The 20,652-nt window shown below is 49.5% G+C and overlaps 4 protein-coding genes across 4 annotated transcripts in view; 3 read left to right on the top strand and 1 right to left on the bottom strand.

Moving 5' to 3' along the window:
* Positions 1-9,383, top strand: part of unc13d (unc-13 homolog D (C. elegans)) — a 15,922-nt gene extending 6,539 nt beyond the window's left edge. Inside the window, exons 15-34 of the mRNA XM_024264470.2 lie at positions 494-611; positions 775-896; positions 971-1,061; positions 1,164-1,220; positions 1,295-1,392; positions 1,540-1,591; positions 1,663-1,793; positions 3,091-3,208; positions 3,280-3,432; positions 3,507-3,602; positions 3,674-3,880; positions 3,951-4,025; positions 4,107-4,186; positions 4,256-4,370; positions 4,819-4,890; positions 4,962-5,045; positions 5,111-5,231; positions 5,304-5,427; positions 6,019-6,236; positions 8,383-9,383. Coding sequence (XP_024120238.1) covers positions 494-611; positions 775-896; positions 971-1,061; positions 1,164-1,220; positions 1,295-1,392; positions 1,540-1,591; positions 1,663-1,793; positions 3,091-3,208; positions 3,280-3,432; positions 3,507-3,602; positions 3,674-3,880; positions 3,951-4,025; positions 4,107-4,186; positions 4,256-4,370; positions 4,819-4,890; positions 4,962-5,045; positions 5,111-5,231; positions 5,304-5,427; positions 6,019-6,236; positions 8,383-8,492 — 2,242 coding nt within the window. The 3' untranslated portion in view covers positions 8,493-9,383. The remainder of the gene's footprint in view (positions 1-493; positions 612-774; positions 897-970; positions 1,062-1,163; positions 1,221-1,294; positions 1,393-1,539; positions 1,592-1,662; positions 1,794-3,090; positions 3,209-3,279; positions 3,433-3,506; positions 3,603-3,673; positions 3,881-3,950; positions 4,026-4,106; positions 4,187-4,255; positions 4,371-4,818; positions 4,891-4,961; positions 5,046-5,110; positions 5,232-5,303; positions 5,428-6,018; positions 6,237-8,382) is intronic.
* On the bottom strand, positions 8,514-17,275 carry unk (unk zinc finger; the record flags this gene model as incomplete). The annotated part of the gene is given in 15 exon segments (XM_024264471.1): positions 8,514-9,243; positions 9,672-9,932; positions 10,015-10,196; positions 10,265-10,450; positions 11,254-11,349; positions 11,418-11,601; positions 12,853-12,915; positions 12,984-13,252; positions 13,327-13,411; positions 13,616-13,733; positions 14,715-14,850; positions 14,918-15,048; positions 15,117-15,293; positions 16,143-16,352; positions 16,992-17,275. Coding segments are annotated over 15 exon segments (2,403 nt in total). The 3' UTR covers positions 8,514-9,087.
* Positions 17,276-17,466: 191 nt separating this feature from the next.
* On the top strand, positions 17,467-19,280 carry LOC112141354 (histone H3.3A). The gene is made up of 4 exons (XM_024264472.1): positions 17,467-17,624; positions 18,277-18,414; positions 18,493-18,646; positions 18,720-19,280. The coding sequence occupies exons 2-4, from the start codon at positions 18,287-18,289 to the stop codon at positions 18,846-18,848; spliced, it is 411 nt and encodes a 136-aa protein (XP_024120240.1). The 5' UTR covers positions 17,467-17,624; positions 18,277-18,286; the 3' UTR covers positions 18,849-19,280.
* A 1,156-nt stretch (positions 19,281-20,436) lies between these two features.
* Positions 20,437-20,652, top strand: part of zgc:194990 (uncharacterized protein LOC568410 homolog) — a gene marked incomplete in the record, with an annotated part of 3,114 nt that continues 2,898 nt past the window's right edge. Inside the window, 1 exon segment of the mRNA XM_024264465.2 lies at positions 20,437-20,593.

Raw genomic sequence — 20,652 nt, 5'->3', positions numbered from 1 at the left:
GGACTAGCTTTTTTTGTGGACTAGCTTGTTGTTTGGACTAGCGTGTTGTGGGGACTAGCATGTTGTGTGGACTAGCGTGTTGTGTTAACTAGCGTGTTGTGTGGACTATCGTGTTGTGTGGACTAGCGTGTTGTTTGGACTAGCATGTTGTGTGGACTAGCATGTTGTGGGGACGAGCGTGTTGTTTGGACTAGCATGTTGTGGGGACTACCATGTTGTTTGGACTAGCATGTTGTGGGGACTAGCATGTTGTTTGGACTAGCATGTTGTGGGGACTAGCATGTTGTTTGGACTAGCGTGTTGTGTGGACTAGCTTGTTGTTTGGACTAGCGTGTTGTGGGGACTAGCATGTTGTTTGGACTAGCGTGTTGTTTGGACTAGCATGTTGTGAGGACTAGCATGTTGTGTGGACTAGCGTGTTGTGTGGACTAGCGTGTTGCATTTGTGTGCAGACTCCGCATTAGCTCTGAATGAAGGTCTCTCGCCCCGACAGGAAGTGGGTGGCGTACAGCCGGCTGTACCAGAGTCTGGAGGTGGACTCGTCTGTGCTGCTGCAGCAGCTCACAAGCATCGAGTACCACTGGCATCAACTGAAGCTGCCCCACCAGCAGGTATCAAACCTCCACACACACTCACTAAAACTAAAGCCACCTCAGCATGCAGACCAGGACTATGGCCGCTCTGGACCCAGCCGGTGTTCTCCTTCACGACTGTCCCATCAGAACTTTGTCACAAAGCAGAACCGGAGGTTTGATCTCAGATCTTGTCTTGTAGAAACAGGAGCTCGGGGATTCTCTTCATGGTTTCCTTCAGTACGGATTGTGTTTGGTGGCCAAATACAGAGACATCTTCCCCCCGACTCCGTCTGCGACTCCAAAGCTGCACACGCTACTCAGGTGGGCGGGGTCAGGACTTTGAAGCTGCTGTGATTGGACGCAATAGTGAAACCGGCAGATCTGCTTCTTTTCAGGATTCTGGTCCAGATCTGTAAGACCAAGGCCTTCCAGGAACTGAACCCAGCTCAGTTTGACCTTCAGGATGAGATCTGTGAGGCCCTACAGGTGAGTCAGGACAACTCCGGAGGTCAGGTCAGGTCAGGTCAGGTCCGGTCAGGAACCAGACCTTCAGCTCGTCTCCTTTACTCACCTATGACCTTCATGCAGACAGGAACGGAGGACTGGTTCACCGTCAAAAAGGGTCTACACGAGCCCATGACCAAGGTGGAGTCCAACTCACAATCACATTTACCGCTTTGGTCCGCCCCTTCTGAAAACTCTGGTGCCACCTCCCACAGGAGCTGACAGAGATGGGGAGCGCCCTCTCCAGGCTGATCATGGAGGTGCAGAAAGACATCAAGAGCAACAAGGACGTCTGGAACAGAGTGTTTTTCAGGTGGGAGGCAAAAAACCCGTCATTTTTGTAGGCGTCCAAGCCCTCCAGCGTCCAACCATTAAGGGTTTGACCACGAAAGGATCTTAATGGTTGAATAATAATTCAATAATTGTCCTTCTTCTAATACTGAACATGTTTTGACTGCAGTGCTGTGCAGGTGGACGTGTTCACCGTCGTCTACCACAAGTTCGATTCCCTGGTAAGATGGCGCCTGAGACGCACGTTTTCCCTCTGGGACCGCCCCCTTTCACCTCTCCTTTCTCTCTGTAGCTCGCAAAGGAAGTGATGAAGACGTTGTCACTGATGAAGGGTCACATGGACCTGAATCTGGCCAAATGCCTGTTTCCTGTCTACCTGAACTTATACGCCATCCACAAGAACAAGGCTTTCCTACAGAGAAGGTACGCACGCTCCACGCCCCTGCCGGGACTCAAACTAGGGTTCTTCTCTTTGTTTTGACTTTTGACTTCTCAGAAGGAAGTCATCAATCAGGGAGAAGGTATCTGGGAGAGGCAGTGATTGGTCAGAGTCGTCTGAGTCATTGTTTCTATGACAACCACTCACCAATCAAGAGAGAGTTTGTTAGAAGGCCACACCCCCACCACTTAAAAGTGAGAGACACGAAATCTATCAAACATATTGAACCTGGGGGGCAGCAAACTCCACCCACTTTTATTGAGGCCTCTAATTGGTCAGTTTATAACAGGGGCCCACAAACTTTTTCTTGTGAGGGCCGCATCACTTTTCTTCTCTGATGGGGCCCGGGGTCGGTTTGTAGGCTAACAGAAAAAGTGTAACAATCACAACCTAAACGTAAAAATTTACAGTTTTCCTGAAAGCCTCACATAGACTAATTTTAAATCTTTCATTTCTGTAATCTTAATTAAGAAAATAATACTAAAACATTATAAAAAATAGATACACAGCATTACCTGTGATAGTGCTAGTGTGAATGCTGTAAGCTGAATGTGACCACTGAAGATACTGAAATTGATAAGCTTCAGTGTTTTCAGCTTTTAGCTAACTAAAATATTGCCAAATTAGCCTACAAAACTGAAATAAATCTAAATTAGATAAAACAGCAAGTATGAAGCTAAAATATTAGCTAAATGCTAAGTTAGCCCCAAAAAACCTTGTAAAATGTTTAATTTATCCTAAACAGCTAGCATTAGGCTAAAATATTAGCTAAACTCCAAATTAGCCTAAAAACTGAAAAAAATCTCATCTTGAACAACAGAAAAATGTCATGAAAAAAAATGTCATGGTGACAACAACTTCCTGTTTGACACGCCATGAGGGAGGGGCCACTCAGTCCACAGCTCCACTGACTGTATGGAACGCCATGGGGGAGGGGCCAACCAGTCCACACCCCCACTGACTGTTGAGAACGCCATGGGGGAGGGGCCAACCAGTCCACACCCCCACTGACTGTTTGGAACACCATGGGGGAGGGGCCACTCAGTCCACACTCCCACTGACTGTTTGGAACGCCATGGGGGAGGGGCCACTCAGTCCACAGCTCCACTGACTGTATGGAACGCCATGGGGGAGGGGCCAACCAGTCCACACCCCCACTGACTGTTTGGAACCCCATGGGGGAGGGGCCACCCAGTCCACACCCCCACTGACTGTTTAGAACCCCATGGGGGAGGGGCCACCCAGTCCACACCCCCACTGACTTCCTCCTGTCGTTTCCAGAGGGTTTCTGGAGCTCTCCAACTTCCACGAGGACTTCAGAGAGGCGATGCCGTACTGGCTGAACCAGGCTTTCAGCACCACCAAGGACAGGGTGGAGAGGGCGGTGCAAGTGGACCAGGTAATGCAGGTTAAGTACCAGGCCCGGTGCCACAGAACCTCCAGCGTACTGACAGGTCTGCTCTGGTCCAGCTGCAGCCCCTGCAGACCGGCTCAGAGCTCATCAAGCACAGCTCCTCCGCCGTGGACCTGGTCTCCTGCATCCAGCCCATCTGCCAGCTGTGGGAGCAGCTGTCCTGGCCCGATCCGGAGGAGTCCTTCATGCTGATGGTCAAGCTCACTGAGGTGCTTCCCGGCACTCTGACAGCTCAGGTGGTTCTGGTCAGGTCCGCTTCATGCTGCTGCTTCATGTGTTTCAGGACGTGTGTAAGATCGTGGGGAGCTACTGCCAACTCCTGAAGGACAGAGTCCGGGTTCTGTCGGAGAACTCCGACCACAGCAGCGCCATCAACATGGCGAGTGCAGCCTCTGTGGCGTCTCCCGGTGCAGAGGATCCTGCTCTCATGTCTGACCTCTCCCGCTGCAGCTGTGCGTGGTGGTGAACGACCTGGAGCACCTGAGGACGCACCTGAGCAAGCTTCCCTCCCAGCTGAACTGGGAGGGCCTTCGCTCGCGGCTCGCCAACGTGATCGCCGACAGCCAGTTCAACAACACGCTGAGCTCCCAGCTGCAGCAGGCGCAGAGCAGCCTCGGCCGCGAGATCCGCTCGGCGCTGGACACGCTGGGGAAACAGGTGAGGCCTGGACCTGCAGCTCGGTCAGAACCTCCAGAACTCGTTCAAACATGAACTTTGAACTCCCCAGCTGAACACAGACATCGAGACGTACGTCAGAAGCATGTCCACCAGACGAAGGATTCCCTCCAAGTCCTCTGAGGATGTAAGAGCCGGACTCCAGCAGGTCTACAACCACAGACCCTCTGACAGCTCTGCCTCACCTCCACCTGTTCTTGGTTCTCAGGCTGCTGCTCCTCTCATGCGGTACCTGGAGCAGGAGCTGCAGTACATGAATGAAAACCTGGTCCTGGAGAACTTCAACAGGTGTCCCGGTGTTTCTGCAGATCCACGTTCGGTGCTGAACTTTTTCCAACAGTCTGTTCTTCTGTCCAGCCTCCTGACTCCGCTGTGGAACAACTCGGTGAAAATCCTCTATCAGACGGCAAACCAGCACTCGCAGCAGGAAGGACAGATGGTCTTCTGCCAGAGGCTGCAGTACACGCTGCAGGCAGGTTTACACATGGACCACCAAGCTCCAGCTGAGAACGACAGCTCAATGCTGGTCCAGTTTCTGACTCCTGAAGTGTGAGATCACATCTGCTGGTTCACTGGGTTTGGAGCTTCTCCTTTCCTCACATTTCTGAAGACATGAGGAGGAGATGCTCCAGACTCTGAAAGAACCCCGTTTGTTTCTTCCAAACTCTCCTGCGTTTGGATAACTTTGTAGAAACTAAATTGTCTCAGTCTTCAACTAAGAGTCCTTTTTAAAAAAACTGAAACTTAACTCAACACAAAGAAGGACTGAACAAGGAGAATGTTTGGTCCAAATGTGACGGTAGTCTGCATTGGTGGTTAGGATTTCCTCTCTGGACTGAAGGTCCAAACATCTTGAGGAGTTGTACCTGGAGTGTCTCAGAAGCAGAGACTCCAGTGACCTGCTGACCTTTGTGTTGCAGTGTCTGGAGCAGTGCTTCCACGCCGAGGGGAATGGACTTCCTCTGAAGTCTCTACACTCGGACGAGTACAAGGTGCGCTGGACTGGTGAGGATCTTGCTCTACAGAAGTGTTCTGGTTTCACAGCGTCTGATGTGTCCCTCAGACTCTGAAGAGCTTCCTGGAGAGGAACTCTCTGAGCAGCCGGCAGATCATCGAAAAGTTCTTCCAGAAGAAAGCCTCCGAGCAGGTGAGTCCGGAGCAGCTGAGGAAGCTCCGCCTTCCTTCTCCTCACCTCAGTTGTTTGCCTTGCAGAGGACGTACAGCGGAGAGAAGTATGGCGCCGTCACACTCCGCGCCTCCTACAGGAGGTCGGACCAGAGGCTCCGGGTGGAGGTGCTGAACGCGGTCAACCTGATTCCCATGGACTCTAACGGTGAGGCGAGTGCCGAGCGGCGCCACAGAGCAGCGCCTTGACCTGTTTGACCTCTGCGGGCATGTTTGTCAGGTTCCAGCGACCCGTTTGTTCAGTTGTGTCTGGAACCAAACCACGTCTTTCCGGAAGTGGAGCCTCGAGTCACTCAGACCAAGAGCTGCGATCTCAACCCTCTGTTTGACGAGTCCTTCGAGTTGTGAGTCTTTGCTTTTCTGTCATGAGACTGAAGACCTGTGCCTCGGGTTAGAGTTGCTCCAGGTCTCACATTCGTTGACGAGACTTGGCTGGTCCTGCTCCGTCCTGGTCCTGATGTTTGGGATATGGGGTCAATGTTCTGAAGACTTGACTTTAGGAAGAGACTTGGGAATCAAACTTACAAAAGTGCCTGAAGCATCAGCTTCCCGGTCCTCCAGGTCCTGGTTGGATGGGTTCCTCAGTCAGTCAGAGGCGGCTTTTGGAAAGGAACCCAACAAACCTGACCCCAGTGAGTAACCGGTTAGAGAGGCGGTTTCTCAGTCCCAGAGGTTCATGGTCTCCTCTCAAAGCTTTTAGTCCCAAATGTCCTTATGGTGGATTTGGAATGGTCAAACCTAAACGGGAACGCAGGTGACCCGCAGGAAATGTCAAACCGTAGAGAGAAAATGACCATCCACAGACCACGACCCCAAACCCCACTATGACTCAGGCTGAGGCTTTAAGTCCACAGATCTGACTCTAGAGCGAATCCTTTCACTAACTTCTGATAGAGTTCAAACCTGAAAGCTTTCTCCGTCTTTTCTGACCACAGCCTGATTTCCCTGGAGCAGTGCCAGACTCCAGGGGCTTGCCTGGTGGTCACGGTGTTGGACCATGACACCCTGAGTGCAGACGACTTCGAGGGCGAGGCCTTCCTGTCCCTGAGCGAGGTGACGGGCGTCTCTGGAGGAGCGGAGGAGGACTCGAGCTCACAGCCGGACGCCGCTCCCGCTCAGCTACGCCTGCCTCTGATGCATCCCAAACCCAACGGTAGGTCGCAGAGCAGAGAGGATCGCGGGTCAGAACCGATCCCCGACCTGCCTGGACCAAATGAAGCCTGTTGGTTTCAAACGATAGCCAAAACCAAACCGAGTAAACAGAAAGCTGGTGGTGAGGGAAGGAGCTCGATGGATTCATGACAGGAATCTGCAGATACAGATGCATTTATCGTGGAGTCTTTTTATTCTAGATAAAAACGATAGTGTCTCAGAAGAACATCCCAGATCATTTCTTGGTGCATCTGCAACAAACCTGAACTCACAGATGTCGCATGTAAGGAATTTAACTTTATGCAGACGATGGATTCCTGTTCTGTCCAAATAATTTTATTTTCTAAAAGAAAAATCTCCATCAAACATGTCAGTGATGAATTATTATCCAGTATTATGCAAAAACTGATGCTTTTCTTTAAGAAAAAAAAATAAACAGAAGAGCTGTCCTATTTAACCAGCCGTATTAGGGTTAAAATTCCTCAAACTTTTAACGTTTTTCAATCTAAAAATTAAATCTTTAGTTTGAAAACTGCCTCATTAAACTCAAGAGCCTTTTTCCTCTGGACTTTTAAAAGTAAAATTTGACCATGACCCACCTTTTATTTTGGGTAGCAGGATATAATTACAGCCAAAAACATACACCAGATTTGATCCCCTGGGATCAGAAATCCCCGGTCTTGTTAACGATCCAGGGTTGGTTCCGAATTTCCCCAATCCCTATATAGTGCGCTCGCCATTTTCTAGTGCTGTCCGAATCTACCAATACCACAATCGAGCGCACTCGAAATTTCCCAGAAGTCTTTGCAAAAAACTAGCGTGCATCGATGCTCACTAGATTAGTGAATATAGACCACAATGCATTGCGGTCGAACAATTTTGAACAAAAAAACCTATTTAAATGTAAGTTTTTTTGAATAAACCATCCACATTTTTACCATCAGAACACAATGGAGTCATAAATAAACGCCGTGAAATGTTCGTATTTATTCAGTTTTCACTTTGTGAAATCGATGACGTCATATCCGGGGTTTAGAAAAACAAAAGAAAGGTAGTGAGCATCGTGTCCGAATTACCTTTAAAATTTTAGTAGTTTGGGGGATTTGGACCCATGACACTGTCAGCTCTCAGTTCTTCCGAAGGGGGCGGAGCTAACTACTAATTCTGTAGGGTGCCCAAACGTTTGCACACGCCTTTGCTTTGTTTTCCGTTATTTGAAAGGTAATTGATGAAGCAGTCATTTTTGACATGTTAGAACAGGGAAGGACAAACTTTATACTCGTGGGCCACGCAGGGTTCTAGAATTTGACGGAAGGGTCGCACCGGGAGCAGATTGGTGAAAACATGTCTTAATCTTGAAGTTTACTTTAAAACAGAACAATTTGGAGTTTTTATTTCAAAACTGTGGTTTTTGTTCTCATTTTAGTGCTGATTTCACCAATAGGTTGACGCTGCGTTCAGGTGTGGTTGGAATAATCAGAAAAATGATTGTCCGACTTGGAATTCCCACATGAAGATCTTCAAACATGTAGAATAACTTTCTGTGCCTCAACAAAAGTGAATGTATTTGTAGAGCGCCATCTGTGGGGAGACACCTGAACAACAAGGAAAAGAAAACACTAATATGACTCATCCAAATGGTTGATTCCAGATTAAATCGCTGAAGAGGCCACCTATGGCCCCCTGGCTGTAGCTTGTCCACCCGTGTCAGAGGAATGTCTCATCCGTAATCCGATACCCTTAGAGGATGTTTCCATCTTTCTTTTGGTTCTTTATGCACAATAATATAGCATTTTACCTGATGCACAAACTGTCATTCCCCACTTTAGATTTTAGCTGAACTGTCTGCGCCACTGGAGTTTTCAAAACAAAAGTTTTTCCTTTTATTTTAACAACATCAAAGGAACGTTGAGAACCCCCAGAGATATAAACTAATACAAATAGTAAATATTTTATGTTAACTTATTTATGTAAACAAACTGTTTTAAGACAAACAAAAAGTCAAAATTCTGAGAAAAATGTTTAAATTATAACTAACGTGAGTGATTAGAATACCTGATTAACTTTGTTTGTGTAGTAAAGTACTCCACAGTGAGTATTCGTACCTGATTACCTGAACTCTCCTCCATCTCCACTAACGTCTGCAGACGTCCTCCTGAAGCTGCTGGAGTCCCGGAGGGGCGAGCGGGAGGCGCAGGCGTTCGTCAAGAAGCGGCGCCAGCGCGAGAAGCAGTCGCTGGAGGCCGGTCAGCCGTGACAGACATGCGGACTCCGCCTCTTCCTCCAAAAATAGACTTTTAATGATCAGTACCAAAAACAGAAAGACTCTGAAGGAACGAGCGGCGCCGGCGAGCGGCGCCTCAGACCATCACAGTGATCGTCAACACCTTCACGTCAGTGCAAGATAACATCACGTTACTACAGTTTATATATAATATATATGATATATTATATCCACACAGCTCAGGAGAGGTTTTGGCAGAAGAGGTTAGTCTGCAGACGTCTGGAGAACCTGAGCGTTTTGGGCCGGGCCGTCCAGAACCTTCAGCCTCCGCTTCGCTTGAGCTGAATCTGTGGGGAAACATGACGCAGCGCCCTTAAAGAAACGCTGAGTCATCCTTCCAGGCAGATCTGACTGAAGCGGACCGGATCATTCCTGACCACGAAGGACGGTCGTAGGTTCTGGAGAAGGCCCGATTGTTCTGCTGAGTTCATGTGATCGTCAGGATCCAGACGGAGCGTCTCTGACATCACAACAGTGTTCGTGGTCAAAGACAGAAGCGTTCCCGCCACGCTGCCTCCGTGAGCGTCCGAATCGGTCTGTGAGGAACCGGGACAGACCGGTGCCGGCGTCAGGACAGCTGCGGCTCCGGGGTCTGCTCGGGGCACAGCGGGCACTCCGTGGAGGCGGAGCAGCTCTCACACTGCAGCCCGTGGCCACAGGGGAGCGCCACCGAGCCCTGCTCGCCGCAGGTCACGCAGCACCGCCTCTGCTTCCTGTACACCACCTGCAGAGGTGCAAACGGTCACCGGCTTTAGGAACACAAACCTCTGCAGTATTTTAACACAAAATGTCCAAATATTTATTAGAAAAGTCCTGAAATGATCTCATTCTGATGAGAACCAATAAACGTGTTTGTGGACTGCGGCCCGATCCCGCCTCATGTTTATGGATCCAGAACCGTCTGCAGGATTCTGTGTTATTCAGTGTTTATGTTCTTTGATTTACTGAAACTTTTCAACCGTCAAGACGATAACTATAGTAGATTCTGCAGGAGAAAAGCGGCTTGAGTCTACTATAATTATCGTGCATGCGCATGGTTATGCGTGCTTGCGCCGGATTATCGTGTTAACGGTTGAAAAGTTCCAGTATGTTAAAGCTTTTGTGTTTAAGCATCAGGTGTGAAAGGGTTAACCGGGTCAGGGGAGGAGTTACCTGCTCCACGGCGTGCAGACAGGCGCACAGCTGAGCCTGCAGACCCTGCACAGCCTCCAGGGGGAGCCGGTGCAGCAGCTGCAGCTGGTGCAGTGCCAGGTGGGGGTTGTCTCCGCTGCGCAGGCTCTCCAGCGCCTCCTGCAGGAGCGCGATCTGCCGCTGCGCCTCCTCCTCTGCCTGCCGAGCGCGCTCCGCCTCCATGGACGCCCGCGCCACGCTGGAGCGCGATTCCTCCGCCTCTGCTTTGAGCGCCGTCCACGCCTGCAGGGGGGAGGGGCAGGAAGGATCAGCGCCATGTCGGCGGGCGCCGGACGGGGACGCTCCACCTGGCAGACATACCTACCTGAGCTGTGTGCCTCCAGCTGTGACCCCACTGCTTCAGCGCCCTGTGGGCGTCCTCCAGCTCCTGCTTTAGCCGGCCGGCCTCTGCGGACAGGCCGGAGGACAGCAGGGCGGGGGGCGTCCCGGGGGAGCCCTGGGCGGGGGGGAAGTGCTCCCAGATGCTGGTGCTCATGCCGTTCAGACCTGCAGGACGACAGACAGTCACGCGGCGCTCCTGAAACACCTGAGCTGCTGCAGCGGACGACACGCACCCAACGAGCTGTGGGAGGGGCCCAGGAAGGAGCTCTCTGATTGGCTGGGCTGAGACAGATGAGTGGAGAAGAAAGAGGAGGCGTGTGGCCTAACGGGGGGCGACGGCGAGGGCGAGCTGAACGGAGCGGCGCCGCTGAAGGATCCGGGAATGTTGACGGGGGCAGAACTCTGGAGCTGGCTGCCTCCTGTGGACACAACCAGAGGTCATGCATGCCCAGAAGAAGCTCCGCCCACAGGGGGTCACGCTCGCGATCTGCACATGGAGGCGAGCTCCATGAAACCAGAACCTTACGTTAAGTTTACCCAAAATCTTCTGTTTTCACGGCAGTTGGAACTTCAAAGGAAAGTTTTAGGGCTGGATTGATAATCAATGAATCAATTTGAATCGATTTAAGCTTCACAGCTCAATTCATAAAAATATAAATCGATTTGGCAAATAAAGCTAAAGTCCGCTAGCTTGATGCTAACGTTTGATGGATTTTCCCATAGGACGGCTAACGCTAACGCTCAGTCGACCTGAACATACATTGATGTCTGACTAAATTCATTTTTCAAACTCTTAAGGAAATATTTTTAAAGTAACCATTTTTCCTCATACTCTCTTCTTCTTCTGGAATAAGGTGTACTTCTATAGTGTGATCGCCACCTAGTGGTCAAACTGAAACGTCCTCCAGGAGAAGCAGAACAATGTTTACATGTTAATGATCTGAACATTTTTGTTAGAACTTCTCCTTTAGAGAATCCATGGAACTCTGGATGATATTAACAATCTCAGTATTTCACTGATACAATAAATTAATTATAAAAACATAAAGTAGATTATTAATGTGTTTCTAAACAAATGTGTATAAATGTGTAAAATTATTGTAATTGAATCATTGTTGGACATTATAATCGATACCCAGCTCTAGCAAGTTTTGTTTAAAAAAAAGTAAAAAGTTTTAAGAACATCAACCAAACAAAGCAAGTTCCTCTGTTTGTGTACTACCTAACATGACCCCCACACCGGGGCGGCTGCTCTCCAAGCTCCTCTCCAGTGCCGACACGCCGAAGTCATTCAGGTCCAGGTCGTCCAGCGCCGACTCTGAAGAAAAGAGGGGCGTGGTCACGTTTGGAGTCGACCTTAAAGTTTGAGGGCTTTCTTTTACGCACCAACGACGGACTCCACCGTCTCACTGGTGGGGTAGAAGGGCAGGGCGTTGGCGTTCATGCCCGACGAGACGCCAGACCCCGGCGGTCCAAACGGGGCGGGGCTCGGGGGGGTGGCTGCTAGACTGGACGGGATGCTGGAGGAAAGGCTCAACGGGCTGCCGACCGGCAGGAAGACCAGCAGGTCCTGATGAGCAGAACCAGAATCTGAAGCTGCAGACGCTGAGTGTATGTGTTTGTGTGTGTGTTTGTGTGTTTACACAAGGGTCTTCACATGTGTGTGCGTGTGTGGGTGTGTGTGTAAATGAAGCAGAAAGGCTGTGTGTGTATAAAACTTAAAGTACTAGTGAAATGTTCAACCAGATTTTCTCTCTAACATCTCTTTCAAGGGATTCAGTCAATGAACTTGTCAACAGCTTTAATGCCAACATGTGGAGTATCGTGGATAGAACTGGTTCCAGTAAGATGATCTCTGGTAGGAAAAAATCTGGAGAAATTCCATACTCATAAAGAACGGAAAAAGAGATTGTTGGAAACCTGATGCAGACGGAGAAAGACTAAACTACAGGTTGATTACAACATCAAGAGAAATTTCACTTTCATAATTTACAACTGAGCAATCCAAGGAAGTCCTATTTCTCTGACATCATTACCAAAATCTCCCATAATGCTCGGGCCTTATTTAATATAGTCGACAGGTTGACAAAACCCCCCGTGTCAGTGGCACCAGAACTTTACTCCACCAAAGCCTGTAATGACTTTGACTAATTATTTAGGGACTAAATCAAAAACATTAGACAAACACACACGGGCCAGTACTAAACTGGTTCAAAACGTACTTAGAAAACAGGAAATATTTTGTGTCAATTGGTAACTTCACTTCTGAGCCAATAGAAATGACATGTGGAGTGCCCCAAGGCTCCATCCTGGGACCACTTCTATTTAACATCTACATGCTCCCACTGGCCCAGGTTATAAAGAACAACAACATTAGTTACCATAGCTATGCAGATGACACACAGATATATATTAGACTGACACCAGGAGACCGAGGCCCTGTACAGGCTCTTGGTAAATGCATTGAGGACATTAATGACTGGATGTGTCACAACTTACTTCAATTAAACAAAAACAAAACTGAGGTTATTGTCTTTGGGGCTAAAGAAAAAAGGTTAGACGTCACTACAGAGCTTCAATCTATTCAACTAAAAACTACCAACCAGGCCAGAAACTTGGGTGTAGTGATAGACACAGACCTACATTTTGATAAACACATTAAGGCAGTCACTAAATCAGCCTATTATCATCTCAAAAATATCTCAAGGATTAAAGATCTGATGTCTAAGCAGGACCTGGAGAAACTAGTGCATGCTTTCATCTTTAGTCGACTTGAATATGTAACAGTGGTCAAGTCAAGTGTGTGTTAACGTGTGTGTACCTGTTTGCTCTGTGCAGAGAACTCTCGGCTTCGTTGTTCTGCAGGAAAATGTCTCTGTTTGGCCTGAAAGGAAACCTCAGTGAGTTCTGAAGCTTCAATATCAGATGATTGATCATCAACGTTCTTCTTACGTGATCTTCCCGCTCAAATCCGGGGGCCCTGCCGTACCCCCCCTCTCCCGCCCACGGACACAGAGGCTCCGCCCTGCCACAAACGTCCTCACACATGGACAGGACGTTTCCCAGCAGCCCCTGCGCCGCAGAGCAGGCAGTCGGGGAGAACGGGTCAGAGTGGCTGCTGGGACTCTGGCAGGCGTCCTGGCCTGGGAGGGGGTCCGGGGGTCTGGGGGGCGGAGGGGAGCCGGGGCCGGGGAAGGCGGGCTCTTCGGGAGCGAAGGGCTCTGCAGAGGGCGTGAACGTAGACGTGTAAAGCGCTGCAGAACGGCGGGGGAACAGAGCGAAGGCGAAGACTTACTGTCAGCGTGGGCGAAGGCACAGAAGGGTCCTCTGGGGCAGCTGCCGCTCTGCTGCATGTCGTTGCACTTGGTGGATTTATAGATCTGAGGAGGACATGCTGAGAGGTCAGAGGTCAGCTCTGGGTTCTACCAAGGTTCTGAGAAAGACCACACCACCCAGGAAGGCGGAGCAGCAGACACAGCTGCTGCAGACGTCTGCCTGTTCGTCCACAAGAAGTCAGGAGGGAGAACCAGGCAGAACCTTCAGGCGGAACCACGTTTGGGTCGACGGGTTCCTATGACACCCACCTCGGGGTGGAACTGCTGCTCCGTCCTGGTGTGGCAGTACTGGCATGACTCCGCCCCCTCACACTTGCTGGGGTCCCCCCACTCCTCGCTCTGCTTCACGGCGGGACACGGCAGCGCCCTGCGGCGGCACAGACGCATCGTCTTAGAAAGAACCGGGTCAGCGCCGCCCCACACCTCCACCCCCACAGGACTCACTACAAACTGAAAGTGTGACTTTTCTACAGGAAACAGTCCTTCAATGAGCAGAACCATCACTTCTCCGTAAGAACTTCTGCTGAGTCACTGTCTGACTTCTGCTGAGTCATTTAACTCAGTGGGGTCAAACTCACACAGGAGGCCAGAATCCAGAACACCCCTGAGGTCGCGGGCCGAACAGGATAAACATTTACTGAACACTCTAAAACTACATTTTTTAAACTTTAAAACCGTAACATTTTAACATAATTATGAACTAGATATATAGGATTACCTGTGATAATCCTAGTGTGAATGCTGTAAGATGAATTTGGCGCTGAAGATGCTAGTGCTTATAGCTGAAAACACTGAGCTGATAGCCAGTTAAAATATGAGCTAAATGCCAAATTAGCCGGAAAAATCAAATAGAAAAGAAAAAGTTAGGTTAGCCAAAGCAGTGATCCTGTAACTGAAAAAATATAGTTAAACTCCAAAACAGCCTAAAAAACAAAACAAAAAAGCCTAAATTAGCCAAGACAGCTAGCATGTAGCTAAATATTAGCTAAACTCCACAATACCCTAAAAAAATCTTCGTAAATGCCAAAATAGTCCAAAAAGCTGCAGAATGACAATTTTTAAAACGTTAAATCTGTAACTTTTTACCATAATTCTGAATAATAAAAAGGCAGGAATATTATTCCAGAATAAATCAACTTTAACCTTAAATAACTTTTAATATTTTACTCTCCATAAAAATATATTTTGTCAAAATGATACAAGTTAGAAATGAGCAAAAGATAACCTCGGGTCATTAATAACAATAAGATGATCTGGAGGGCCGGATAGAATCACCCGGAGGGCCGGATCCGGCCCCCTTTGACTTTGACACGTGTTTAACTAAAACACTTTTTGCACACACTCGTACCTGTATTTGTGCTTGTGTGGGCTCCGCCTCCTGTCTTTGCTGTTGTGGAAATATGGACAGGCGTAACCTTGGCGACACAGGCGGGGGGGCTTCTTGCACAGCTCCGTCTTGTAGTGGGACAGCACGTAGCCGTTATCTGTGGGGGAGGGACACAATGAGGGCGGGATGGGGCGGAGCTCCGCGGCTCTGCGTCTCACACCCACCCTGCCAGCGCGGCTCTTCGCTCAGGATCTTCTCGATCAGCGCCGTGCTCGCCGCCTGACCCGACTGCAGGTCCCCTGCGCTCCCCTCGGCGCTGCCCCCGCCGCCCTGACATTCCATCACCTGCACCTCCCTGCAGCACAGGAGCAGAGTCAGCACCAGCGCTCACCGCCGGAGGGAGGCCAGCGCCTGAGACTGCACCTGATGTCGTAGACGGGCGTCCGCAGGTCATGTGACCCGTGAGCGAACGCGCAGTGCGAGCCGTTCTTGCTGCAGTGGCCTTTGGCGTCCGTCTCATGGATGCAGGATCCGGTCTTGTAGTAGCGCAGGTGGTACCGGCGCTCGGTGTCGCCCGCCGTTCGGTGCAGGAACGGACAGCTGGAAGACAAGACTCTCCTTGAGAACCCAGACAGAACCCGGTTCCTGCAGAACTCTCAGAACCGATCCTTTCTGCTTCTGAGCTGCGGTTGAAGAACCAAAAGCTTCTCGTCTGAGGACGAACCCGCAACCGGAAACCAGGAGAACTACTGCAGAACTTCGGTTCTACAGCAAGAGAACCAGAGTTCGGGTTCCTTCAGAAACAGTTTGGTGTCAGTTAACCGTTTCTTTAGGGAGGGGGTTAATTTGCAATCATAAAGTCTGAAATGTAAAACATCTGGAACCGCTGAGTCTCATGATCATCAAATTTCATTCTGATGTTCTGCAGACGTTTGGACTTCCTGTTGTGGTGGAGCTGTGGGCGGAGCCAGCCCGACACCTGCAGCTGCAGCTTGTGTCCACGTTAAAACGACTGACTGGTGTGAATGTGTTTCGCAACAGGACGTTATTCACAACAGCTTTGAGCTGCAAGCCACGCCCCCTGTTTCATGAGAGGATGATGGGAAGGAGAACAACGCTGCACGTTTCTTCTAGAAAACCTTCCCACCAAAAATGTTCATCTAGACTGAAAACTGAACTGAAAGAGGAACTCAAACCAACTGGAAGTGATGAAACTCGTTTTCCACAAACATCAGGAGAAAGACTTTAAACGAAGATTTCAGCATCTGATAGTAAAAGGTGTTTTCCTGTGGAGAGTCTCCATTTAAACCCTGAAAATAACGATGTTAACACTCTAAACCTGCAGCCTTACAGCCCGCATGAACCTCAGCGGTTCAGCTCTGAAACGGCGTGAATGAGCTTCAGCTTCGGGGTCCGACCCTGCGTGATTCACGGCGGCGGTGCACTCACTCATCTCCATCTGGACAGGTGCCCGTCCCCTCGTCGTATTTGGTGCAGTAGACGTCCGGGCTGTAGTTGAAGGTCCCGTCCCGTCTGCGGATGGGTCTGCGGCGCCGCTGGTTCAGGAAGTGCCAGTGGAAACAGGAGAAGGGTCGGTGCTGAGTACATTTGTGCTGGACGAACAGGGGGCACTGCTCCGTTCTGAACTCTTTCAGGTATCTGAGGAGGAAGCAGGGAAAGAACTTCAATCACCTGGACTGCTCACCTTTACGCTACACATCAGATTCACCAACATGCAGGATAAAAATCATAGTCCTGGTTGAGGTCAGAGGGAAACTGAAGCGTGTTAGCGGCGGAGCTGACCACTAAGACACATCAGTGAGATGGACACGTTAATAAACTATGACAGATAATAGGAGCGTTCCTGCCAATAACTCGATTCTGTTTGTGTAAAAGTGAGAGTGATGGATGAACGAGGACAAAAGCAGGAAACCCTCAGAACTTCCAGAGACCTGCAGCTCCTCGGAGGACTCTGGAACTGCTGGTCACTTCCAGCATCATCAGATCGAATGTTCACAAAAGTGTTTACGGAAACAAATGGACACAAATCACATCATTCAACTACAAAAACGTTTCTGATGCACAGTTTCAAAACGCGACAGATCTGACTCCTGCAGTAATCTGATTACTCCCGGTAAACAGGCTGCTAGCCGCGGAACGGCGATGCTCCGGTGCTTTCAGGCTTTGTGTAGTTTGTTAGCTACACAAATGTGTGCACCAACGCTGGGCTGCTGCTAAGAGTGTGTAACTACACGTGAGGCTGTGGACACTCGGCTAACCCAGCTAACAGCTACGTACGTGTAATGTTGGGGCTTCTCGGGCTGCACGTTCAACACGGTTGCGGGAGATGTCGAACCCCCGGCGGGCGAAGGCGACGAGGACGAAGAGGGGCCCCCGGTGGTCGTCGCTGCCGAAGATACCGGGGGCTGTGGATGCGTTTTGGACATTTCCCCGCTTGAAAGCCTAACAAGAAGAAGATTGTTTTTAGCTTACTAGCTAGCTATTTTTATTAGCTTCGAAATCCGCATTGTCTATCGATGTGAGCATGCGCAAAACAAGGGGAAGTAGACAAAAACACGGAACTACGGGACATGGAGTCCGATTTTAGGGGCAAGAAAACCTCCGATAGACACTAGAAACGGTTTTACTTTTAAAGGTTTTAGTGTAAATAAACAGAATATGAAAGATTTATATCCTATCTGAAAATGAAAAACTGAACAATTCTGCTTCTTTTTCTGCTTTTTACTACTTGGATTCTATTGGCTGTCCCGTGTCTTCTCTGACGGCTCAGCCAATAGCCGCTCAAGCCGTTACAAGGGTGACGTCAGAGAAGGTATAAGTGCACGACCTCAGCCACTTTCACAGCAAAATCCCCTTTCACGGAGATCCACAGGGTTTTATTCACACATCTCTGGTCAACAAACTCTAAAGGTAACGTTACGTCTTTATTACGTTCATTACCGGAATGTACTGAAGTAATGTTAAATATTCTTGTCCATAAACCTCCTCGTGATCTGCTGTGTCCGCGCAGCCGTCATGTCGATTCGTAATGGTAGCATTAGCTAAAAATAGAACAATGGAGTCAGCGAGAATTGACGGTTTGATTCGGTGACCAAACGCTGATGTTGGTCGGAATAATTCGGCAGGTGTCCTCGTAGAGCAGACGGCTATAAGTAACCGTGTGAAGTTACCTCGAGGTTGGGTTATTTTCCTCTGAGTTCGTAGGATTTTTGAAAGCGGAGTCTGTTCGGAAACAAAGATGGCGCAGATGAGGAGCGGAGGAGGTTCGGGCGCCATTTGTTTTGAAATAAGCGTGAAGGCGGGCGGACGGAGAGAAGAACTCGGCCATCCTACATTCATGGCGGTTGTTTGTAAAGGCGCCAACTAGCCTATTTTAGTGTTTGTTACTTTTAAAAAAAACGTTAAAATCTTGTTTTTATGTCGGAGACGACCGCACGTCGGCCCCCTCCCCCTTCCCAGTGGTTTCGCCCTGGGGGAGGGGAGCTCCCGGCGGGCGGGCTCGGCCATGTTTACCTTTCCTCTCGTTGTTCTGAGACCTGAACCGAGTCTTTTGGGCTTCCAGAGAGTTCGCCATGGCTCGTACCAAGCAGACGGCCCGTAAGTCCACCGGAGGGAAGGCTCCGCGGAAGCAGCTCGCGACCAAAGCCGCCCGGAAGAGCGCCCCGTCCACCGGCGGCGTGAAGAAGCCCCATCGTTATAGGTAGGCTGACACAGCGACCCCCGGGGGGGCTGCAGTCCACTCGGCCGCGTGTGTGACCCCTCCCGGCGTGTCTTCCAGGCCCGGGACCGTGGCTCTGAGGGAGATCCGCCGCTACCAGAAGTCCACGGAGCTGCTGATCCGCAAGCTGCCGTTCCAGCGGCTGGTCAGGGAGATCGCTCAGGACTTCAAGACCGACCTGCGCTTCCAGAGCGCCGCCATCGGGGCTCTGCAGGTACGGACCTCCAGGTGGACCACCGGTCCAAGAGGACGTCTTCAGATTCACTGAACGCTGTTCTGCTCCACAGGAGGCCAGCGAGGCGTACCTGGTGGGTCTGTTCGAGGACACCAACCTGTGCGCCATCCACGCCAAGAGGGTCACCATCATGCCCAAAGACATCCAGCTGGCCCGCAGGATAAGGGGGGAGAGGGCTTAGGCGCCCGACGCCACAGATCCTATTTATCATACTTAACCATCTTGTGGACATTTTTTATTTCTTGGGTTTTTATAAGTTCTCTTTGAATTTTGTATTTTTAGAGTGATCCAATAAAACCAACCATTCCACAGCCCCCCCTCATGTACACTAAAGACAGTTGTCTGCCTGCCCCCCCTCCCTTGGTTCGTTGTACACCATGTGACCCGAACTGCATTCTGGAGGTTCTTCCTGGGGTGGAGTTCAGTCATTGTAACGTGAATGCCAGCATGTTTCCGATCGCCTCACTGCAGTGTGGGGGTGTCCGGGTCCCTCTGTACTCTGGGAGGAGCAGACCGTGTTCCTCTGACCCCCCCACCCCAAATCTTGGCAGCTACATTTAATACTATTTATGGAATGTTGTCACGTTTCTATTAAATGTCTTTATGAGTAGAATCACGAGTGAGTTTTCATCTGTAAAGCTGATCGTGGTCTGAGGAGGTGTCAGAATCCAGGTGTGTTCAACCAACCATGGAAGCTCAAGCACACCTGGTCCAGGTAATGTGAGGATTTCTGGGAAAACTAGCAGATGCTGATCTGGGCTGTCCCAGAATATGTTGAGATGCATTACAAGTTTCTGGCTAATATCAGTCCGAGGATCACTGTGAGGATCAAACTGATCCAAACCAGATCCTGGTTAAAGGAACACAGGTCTGAGGTATGGAGACTGAATGTCAGAGTGGGAGGAGCAACAAAAGCAGGTTCATGTTTACAAACTTCTGCGCCAGATAAGGTGTGGAGCCACGCCCACATTCTCCTCATTCCAGAGGGCTGAAAAGCACCGACCTGCGGGGGGGGGGACTTCCTGCTGCTGTAGATCGACGAACCAGAAGAGGGCGACCTCACCTGCTGCAGGTGTACCGGGGTTGACCAGCTGTTTTTACAATTGTGATGTTACTTTTTATGACAGTTTTTATTTTTCTGGACAGTTTATTTTCTTACAAAAAAGTGAGAAAAACGTAACTCCAGACAGGACTCTGAATCCAGCCGCTCGGGCAGGTGAGGTTCTGTTCATCCTCCATTACTGGACCATGACTATGATTTAAGTGTCTTCCCTCCAGACTTGACATCCATTGAATGTAATGCACTTCTATTAAAAATTATGTCAAAACACATTGAAAAACAGACGGTCCCAATAGTAATGTAGGAATGACTCGCAAACAAATAAAAACAAAGTTGATGCTTTAAAGAAAGTTATGTTCATAAAGAGGTTCAGATATGACATGTTTTTCATTTCTGATCGCATTCCATTTCTGTAACGTTTAATGTTCTTTTGCTATGTAAATAAAATGTATTTAATTTAATGTTAGAAAACCTCACATAAGATGATTTGAATTATTAAGTGTTTTGTTTTTTCGAGAGAATAATCATCAACTGAAACTTCATAAATAAACTGAATAACAGTTTTAACAATTAATTTCCCCAGAGAAATTAAAATAATATTTAAAATGTTATTCGGTAAAAAACGGTGAAAGTTTAGTGTCACATTTAAAGACAGATTGAAACCTTTGGGCTCTTCTCGGTCTGTGATCTGGCGCCCTCTGGTGGCGCGCCTCCCGTCCTGCAGCGCGGCGGGAGCGCGCCCCCGCCGCCCGCGCAGAGGATCTCCGTCCGTGAAGGATGTCAGACCGGTGAAGAAGTTGGGAGGAAACGCTGCAGAGGAGGCGCGCGCGGTTTTCTTTTGGAACCGGGTTCTCCGTCACGATCAGGTGAGAGTCCGCCGCGTGTGCAGCGCGTCTGACCGGAATCCCGGTTTACCGGCATTCCA

The sequence above is a fragment of the Oryzias melastigma genome, linkage group LG19 (assembly GCF_002922805.2).
Source record: "Oryzias melastigma strain HK-1 linkage group LG19, ASM292280v2, whole genome shotgun sequence".
In the NCBI taxonomy this organism is placed as follows: domain Eukaryota; kingdom Metazoa; phylum Chordata; class Actinopteri; order Beloniformes; family Adrianichthyidae; genus Oryzias; species Oryzias melastigma.
This window is presented reverse-complemented; position numbering and strand designations above follow the sequence as displayed.

Coding starts and splice junctions, on each gene's coding strand:
- LOC112141354 (XM_024264472.1), top strand. CDS start 18,287: ATGGCTCGTACCAAGCAGACGGCCCGTAAGTCCACCGGAGGGAAGGCT. Junction 18,415..18,492: donor AAGAAGCCCCATCGTTATAG/GTAGGCTGACAC, acceptor CGTGTCTTCCAG/GCCCGGGACCGTGGCTCTGA. Junction 18,647..18,719: donor CCGCCATCGGGGCTCTGCAG/GTACGGACCTCC, acceptor TCTGCTCCACAG/GAGGCCAGCGAGGCGTACCT.